The 8,282-nt window shown below is 34.1% G+C and overlaps 1 protein-coding gene across 1 annotated transcript; it reads left to right on the forward strand.

Moving 5' to 3' along the window:
• Nucleotides 1-4,311: 4,311 nt before the first annotated feature.
• Nucleotides 4,312-6,938, forward strand: LOC109159752. The gene is made up of 6 exons (XM_019307868.1): nucleotides 4,312-4,638; nucleotides 5,003-5,152; nucleotides 5,233-5,306; nucleotides 5,452-5,570; nucleotides 6,390-6,473; nucleotides 6,612-6,938. The coding sequence occupies exons 1-6, from the start codon at nucleotides 4,632-4,634 to the stop codon at nucleotides 6,706-6,708; spliced, it is 531 nt and encodes a 176-aa protein (XP_019163413.1). The 5' UTR covers nucleotides 4,312-4,631; the 3' UTR covers nucleotides 6,709-6,938.
• The last annotated feature ends 1,344 nt before the right edge of the window (nucleotides 6,939-8,282 follow it).

Raw genomic sequence — 8,282 nt, forward strand, 5'->3', positions numbered from 1 at the left:
AAAGTAGTTATTTGTAAATTAATAAATACAACTGTACCACTCTTGTTATTAACTTAAAAAGTAACATTGCTACTTGTATAGATGCTTAGTTTAGAAACCGTTATAAAAGCGTTTATTACTATTATGATATACATTTTCTTTCAACTAATTTCACCCTTATAATCGTCTGTCTCCGTGAAGCAAGAGAATCACGGAAACGGCGTCTAATCGTTTCCCCCTGCAGCCATCTTTGAAGCAAGAGAATCACAGAAACGGCGTCTAATCATCTCCCCCTGCTGCCATCTTTTACTTGTTTTACTGGTTTAATTTTGTTTGTAGTTTCTGTGTTATTCCTCTCGTTGTTTTGACGAGTTTCTTCCATCACCCATCCCGGAATTGCTGGAAGTCAAGCACACTTAACCACAGAGTTCTATGATACCTGGTTGTCATATCATACTTAAAACCAATTGGTGATAAGTAGGTGGACATTAACCATTTAACCACATCTCTCCATAGTAAGCCACAACGCCACGTCTCGAATCGAGCAGGGACTGAACTCGGCCAACGCCCAACAGATATAGATACTCAGGTGGTGTGCAATATTATTCGACCAGTATTAGTCTTGGGTACGTTTGACCAAATCATTAAAGAAGCTTTAAGTTCCTCGAAAGAATTCAGCTTCAAATTTGCGAAACACTTTGCGAATCAAGTTTTCTGTAATATTGCTAGGAAAGTTGTTTATATGTCTGAATGTAAGGAATGTTTGACGTCATCATTATTGTAAACGTTTCAGCCTATGGTTAATGAATTAGCTTCTTTATTTTCAAAAAATAAAAAATAAAAAAATCACCCTTATAATACTCAAGTCTTAATGCATTTTGTGATAGACACATGGATTATATGGGTAGAGAATTAATTTCACTTTTGGTCCCACGACTTTTGAGTTCTTATCACTTTTGGTGCACAACTTTAAATTTTTTCAATTTTGGTGCCTAACTTTGTTATTTTTATCAGTTTAGGTCCTTCTAGCCAAATTGATGGTAAAATATTTTCAGATTTTATATTTTAGGGGCAAAATCGTCATCCCATGGAAAGATCTTCAATATTTAAACAAAAGAAAAATCATATTAAGAGGAAAAGAAGAGTTTGCCAATGGTCGAAACTATAAATCCCATAGATCTATCTGGTTTCTGCCCATCTTCCCCATTATTCTCATCATCAAACACCTATAGATATGATTTACGGTGATTTTGTTTAGATATTGAAGATGTTTCCTTGGGATGACGATTTTACCCCTAACAATATAAAATCCAACAACATTTCGCTGTCAATTTGGCCGAAAGGACCAAAATTGATAAAAATAACAAAGTTAGGCACCAAAATTAAAAAATTTTAAAGTTGTGCACCGAAAGTGATAGAACATCAAAAGTCGTGGGACCAAAAGTGAAATTAATTCTATGGGTAGATTATAATAGTTTTTTTTTTTTTTTTTAAGTGTAAAAGTTAAACACCTGAGCAAGGGAAGAGAGTTTTTTTTTTTTTTTTTTTTTTTTTTTTGCTTTCTCGGAAGAGATTGTTCTCTCTATAGAAAAAAAAAAGTAATATATATATATATATAGAGGGTTGCATTTAAATACAAACCCTCCTTAAACTTCAAACTTGAGCTTGTGCACACATTAACATACTTATATGCACACATGGCGCCCTGCCAACAATTTCTGAGATTAGCTCGTGCACACATTAACATACTTACATGCACACAGCACGTAGGAGGAAAAATCACAACCATCCATCAAAGCTCATGCACAAATTAACATACTTACATGCACACAACACGTAGGAGAAAAAATCACAACCATCCATCAAAGCTCGTGCACGCATTAACATACTTACAAGCACACTGAGCACACTGCCAACAATATATGATATTAGCTCGTGCACACATTAACATACTTACATGCACACAGTTTGTAGTTTAAGGGGAGTTTGTATTTTAAAGGGGGTTTGTATTTAAAAATAATTATATATATATATATATATATATATATATATATATATATATATATATATATATATATATATATATATATATATGTGTGTGTGTGTGTGTGTGTGTGTGTGTGTGTGTGTGTGTGTGTGTATGTTGGGGGGGGGGGGGGGGTGTTTATGGGCCCTTGCCCCTGGGCCGGCTCTGTATTGGCTAATCCTATATGAACTATCTTAATATGAGTACTTAAGAATCAATTTTGGCATTCCAATCTTTAAGATTATATATATATATATATATATATATATATATATATATATATATATATATATATATACACACACAGAGCAATTGAGGATGTTTGTTAATTTTGTTTTTAATTTTATTTTTCATATCTCAATTTTAATTTATTTTAAAAACTTTTAATTATATAAATGAGTAAATAATTCAATTTTGATCTTGTGAGTATTAGGGTATTGTTAATGGCAATTCACAACTTTTAAAATTGTTAATTTAGTACCTTAAGTCCTTAACTATTCAATCTTTAACAATTTTGATCAGTCCGGACAAATTGTCGGCCAAATCTCACCGGAAAATTTTAATTAGCCAATTAATCTTATATCTAAGGGGCAATTTTGTCTTTTTGTATATATTCGCCATCTCCGACCAACAAGACACCATTGCTCTGCCATCTCCAACTAACAAGGCACCACGACAGCGACCAGAACTTCATACCCGTCGCCACCCACTTCTTTGACCAACACGCCGCAGCCACCGTAGTTTATTTCTTCATCGGAAAGAGGACAGTCGGAGAATAAGGAGATGATGTATGTGGTCAATGGGAGAGAATCTCCTCCTCGACGATAACGGACTTCAAAGTCTCGGATTTAAGCGTCGTCGCCGATCAAATCCGCTATGACGGACCCCACACGCTTTGCGGAACGCCGACCTACATCGCCCCGGAGATTTTGTCAAAGAAAGGCTACGACGGAGCCAAAGTCGATGTATGGTCGCGTGGAGTCGTTCTCTACTTGCTCCCCACTAGATTCCTACCATTCAACAATCTGATTATGATGGTCATGTACAATAAGATTTACAATGGCAAGTTCTGGTGTCCCAAATGGATGTTGACGGACCTCACACGCCTTTTATCTCGTATTCTCGACACCAATTTGGAGCGAGTACTTTCTTCTTAGTTTATGCAACTGATATTCGATACCGTTTTCGGGAGCAACCGACGTAGCAAGTTATGAGGTTTTGTTCATGGGAAATGCCGACGAGCTGGACTAGTTAAAGCAGCTTCTTATTCTCCGGCTATCTTCTTTCCTGCGAATTTGCAGCTTCTCTGGCGAAGAAATGGGGGAGAAATAAAAAGTGATGCAAAAAGACAAAAATACCCTTACTATTTGAACTATTAAAATTTTCCAGTGAGTTTTAGCCGGAGTGATCAAAGTTGATAAAAATTGAATAATTAAAGTACTAAATTAACCGTTTTGAAAATCGTGAATTACAATTAACAAGACTCAAATAGTTACAAGACCAAAATTGCAATTTACTCTATATTAATTGTTGTTATATTTGGCATTTAAAATCTTGTATGTTATGAAATCTTATTTGTTTCATAAACTATTTCAATTTATGAATTTATATTTTGATTAGTTAATGAAATTATATTTTATAATTCAATTTTTTTATTTCACTATTTCAATTTATTTTTATTTAAAACTAAAATTATAATTATAAAGTTGAAATGATTAAATATAGAAAAATAAATAAAATAATAAATGACGTGTAAGAATGAGAAGGAGTATGGCCTATAAAATGAGAAGAAAATGGAAAAAATGTGAGAAAGAAAAAATAAGGGGGTGTTTGGTTGGATGGAAAACATTTTCCATGGAAAATGTTTTCCTAAAAGTGAAGGAAAATGATGTTTTATGTTGTTTGGTTGGATGGAAAACATTTTCTATTGGAAAAAGTTTTTCTTGAGTATAAGGAAAACAAATTCCTAGCTTTTGTTAGGTATTTTGTTTTTCATGGAAAAGGTTTTCCATGGAAAACTAATATGTCAATTTTACCCTCACCATTCTTTATTAATTACTCTTATTATTATTATATTATTATTGTTGTGTAGGGTTATATTTGTCATTATACACATTATTCCTTACCATTTCAAACTCAACCAAACAATGGAATTCATATTCCCAGTAATTTCTTTTCCACCAACCAAAAAATGGAATCTATTTTCTTGGAATTTATTTTCCATGGAATTTCAATTCCATTTCCCTTCAAATATTTTCCAGCGAACCAAACGAGCCCTAAGAAAAGAGATTATAAGGTGATGTGAAAAAATTGGACCCACAACATTGAAACATAAGTGGAGAATCATTGTCTCCCCTTAGTAGTAGTGTGAGTATTAAGGATTAAAATAAAATATCATTTTCCCAATATTTGTTTTCCAATTTTGTACTTCGCTGCCATCGCTGCCGCCCCACCCTCCGGCCTCCGGGGCATCTCAGGTACTGCTTCGGCCTTCAGAGTTAACAATCTCCCTCTCACTCTTGTTCCGCTGCTTTGGCAGAAGGTCGGTTGGAATTCACTTCAGCTCTTCTTTGAGGCATATCATCAAACACCTGGTGCTGTATTAGAAGACTACTAGTTAGCCACCATGGATGGTTCGTCATTCCCAGCCTCTTGTTTATTTCTTCATGACAACTTGCTTTGCATAATCTACCATAATAATGTCCGCACTGCAGGAATTTTGCAATGCAAAAGAGTAATCATAGTTGGTATTCATTACATTTATTGAAGTCGTGCCTGTATAAAGCTTTCATTTTTTATAACTTTTTAATTTCTTCATGGCCCATAATGAATGTGCATTACCCAGAAACTCTCTGTTTGAGAAAAGGGAGAAGAGATCCTTTATCAGCAAATTGAATTATATGTTTTGGCTTAGTAGTATATTATGTAGTGAATGTGTAGCATTGTGGATTATCATGGTTTGACATATCCTATTTGTTATGCCTTTTGATCATATAGTTGATGCCGAGCCAACTATGGAGGAAACTATTTTGGTGGGTGATGACCTAATGATGGGCCCTCCATCGCCAATCGTTCCTCCAGAGATTGCATCCCATGTCCTTGAAGGTGTTGAAATGTGTGATGGAATCTTAAGGAATCTTTTCCTATGTAAGCAACTCCTATTATGAAGCTTAATTCAACAGCTTATTTCACATCTAATTTGGCTCATTAACGCGTCTCTGTTATAGGCTTACAAATCAATGAAATCGAACCATTCTGTCAAGACGAGATTATCTTGTATCAACAATGTGCAGAGAAAAGGGTGAGGAAGATAATGCATGTATTTATTTTAGTTTGTCCAATTGTTTGATTGATATTAAATTCTTACATTTTTTTAATGATGATCATTAGATCTTGAATAACTAATGTGCTTTTTAGTGGTTTGATGTGAAATTTCTGTGATGTAGGATAAGGAGCTCAGACGACGGATTCAAGATAGTGAGCATAAATTAGGGTTGTCAATGCCTTTAGATCTTGCAAAAGAACGAGCTGCCCAGCTAGAATCAGAAGTCACATCACTGGATAGGTACTTTAAACTGGAAAGTGGAATGGGTTATGAATCTTATTATTTATCATTTTGTGTATACTACCTCTAGTTCTTAAGCTATAATATTGAACTTTAACCAAGTAAAAAACCGAAGCAAAAAGAAAAAAGAAAAAAGAAGAGACATGTATATGTCACTTGAGGAACTCATTTTGTGCACAGAATTATAATATGGCCATAAATTGACAATTAATAGAGCATTAGATAAGCTCAGTACATGTACATTACTGAATTTGGTTTTGACAGAAATTTTCCTGATGTTATAAATGAATGGAAATTTTATTTTCTTTGTATTTACACCAAAACTTCCTTACCTGTAGTGTTCTGTTTTTTCTTTAACATCTTGGAAACAAGATTAGTAGTAATTTCTTCAGGGAAAAAATGACTAATATACTTTTGAATGGTTTAAATCTCGGCAAGTGTCTGTTCTCTTGGTCTTTTAAAGTATTATATTTTACTATTTTAGATCATGCTTCTTGGTGGTATTAAGAGATTTGACCTGAAAGATATGCATACATTGCTCAATATGCTCATCCTATCCTCTTTTTTTGGAAGGTCCCAACCCCCGAGGATGAAAAATATACTTGGGGGAGAGAACTTGATATAGAGTATGGAAAAAAGTCCCTATATGAATATAAACTGCTAGGGTTCTTGATGCACAGAATGGAATTCTATATATTTATGCTTGTAGTGGTTTTATCATAGAATTGTGTACCTTCTGGGCTGGACTCTTGTTATTTGATACTGAGTCATCGTTCTTATCTTGGCCATACAAATAAATCTTTTGTTTTCCTATTGTAGACGTTTAATATTGGCAAGTGGAGTTGAAGGCATGGAAGGATTTCGACAGAGGTGGAGTCTCCACGGTCGCCTTACAGATACCAAGTACACTAACTGATTGTTACATCAACATTGTATATGCATTGATGGATTGATTACCACATTCACTTACCCTAATAGATTGTGGTCTACGCTTTCTCTAGATTCTGTTTACTGTGTTTATTTAGATTTGTCCTTGTACAGGAAAAGGCTAGAGTCTCTGAAGCAGGGAATGGAGAGTAGAAAGGAGGATGAGCCAACCGGAAATTCCCCCACCAGAAAGAAATGGTTCTTCTGGTGAAAGTGGATTTTTTCTCAGCTGTATGAACTATTGCCACCGCCTTCTGATTGGCTGTAACGCCCATGGATAAACACAGATTACTTGTTGAAAATGGTAATCTCCAATTTGGTGCCTTGTTTGGTGAAATTGATGTCTTGTCATTATAAAGGATTGAATTATGAGATTTTATATATTTGAGCTTACATTATGCATCAATACATCCAATACAATTGCATTAAGTTTACTTTTTATGAACCGGGCATAGTATTTGGCTGCAAAACTAATATTTCTCTGCATATGTTGTGTCATCTGTACAAATTGGCAATACAGATAATCTCTATGAATCCAAATGCTATCAAACTGCTTTTGAGTTCTCAGCTCTGACTTCCATTGCAACTGATTATTGTGCAGTCAAAATATGGTCCTTTTGGACTTATAGTTGACCGGCTCAACCCGAGAAGGCCAATATAGGTTGTTTTCACTGCGAGTCGAACTTAAAATCTTGTAGTTACCAAGTTAATAACTTGACCAACTTGGCTATGTTCCCTCCCAGAAAATATGGTCATTTTGCTCCCTATGAAAGGGGATGGGGAATTAAGCATATCTCATAATTCATAAAGCCCATATGCTTACATGTAAGAATATGAAATCCTTAGGGAACCGAAACATGCGGAAATTATTTATTTGGAAGAATCATACATGGATATACAATTACAAATATACAATATACGAAAAAAAAATGAGATTATGTTTACTTCAAATTTTTAATTTTTTATTATTATTTTTTTCAAATTAGAGAAATGTACAATAAAATATATTTTATTTTCTCTGTTATCTTTTCTTTAATTTTTCATTTCTCTGAATCCTGATTAGTAAATGCACTTTTAGATTTTGAGAAAATCATTTTATCCCTATTTTACACAAGTTATCAATAAGTTAATAACTTATATCGGTACTAGTTTATGTGTTTCTTGTAGTTGTGTTGTGTTAGGACTCGTCTGTACATTGCCCGTTTTGCACCCGTTTTGTACGAAATTATCTTAGTCCGGGTTTGATATATACTTGACTAAATGGGGATAACATATTAAGTCCGGGTCAACACACACTACCTTAGTCTCACCATTCAAATATTAGAGCCTAGGGTTTTGCATGAAATTACCACCATGGTGAATTATTAAATTCGCAAATTCATCCATCCTAGCAAAAAACATATTCAATGCACATTTTATTAAACATAAAAGCAAAGACCACACTTTATCACTTTATACACAACAAATTGATAAAAACTAGCCTAGCAAAAGTGCATGACCACACTTTATACACACATATTCAACAAAAAGTAGCATAGCAGGACCCCACTATATCAAAATCATAAACATATAATATTCACATCAAGACCACACTACATCAACATCATAAACATATTATTCGCAACAGGACCACACTACATCAACATCATATATCCTACCACGCCTTCACTATATCCAATTAACACAATTCTACCAAACACCGTAGTATAAAGACATTAAGTGTAATAAAATCTCACCAAATACCAAAAAACCCATACTTTGGTCTACATACCTTAGCCGTCTTCT

This window comes from Ipomoea nil, unplaced genomic scaffold (assembly GCF_001879475.1).
Source record: "Ipomoea nil cultivar Tokyo-kokei standard unplaced genomic scaffold, Asagao_1.1 scaffold2845, whole genome shotgun sequence".
NCBI lineage: Eukaryota > Viridiplantae > Streptophyta > Magnoliopsida > Solanales > Convolvulaceae > Ipomoea > Ipomoea nil.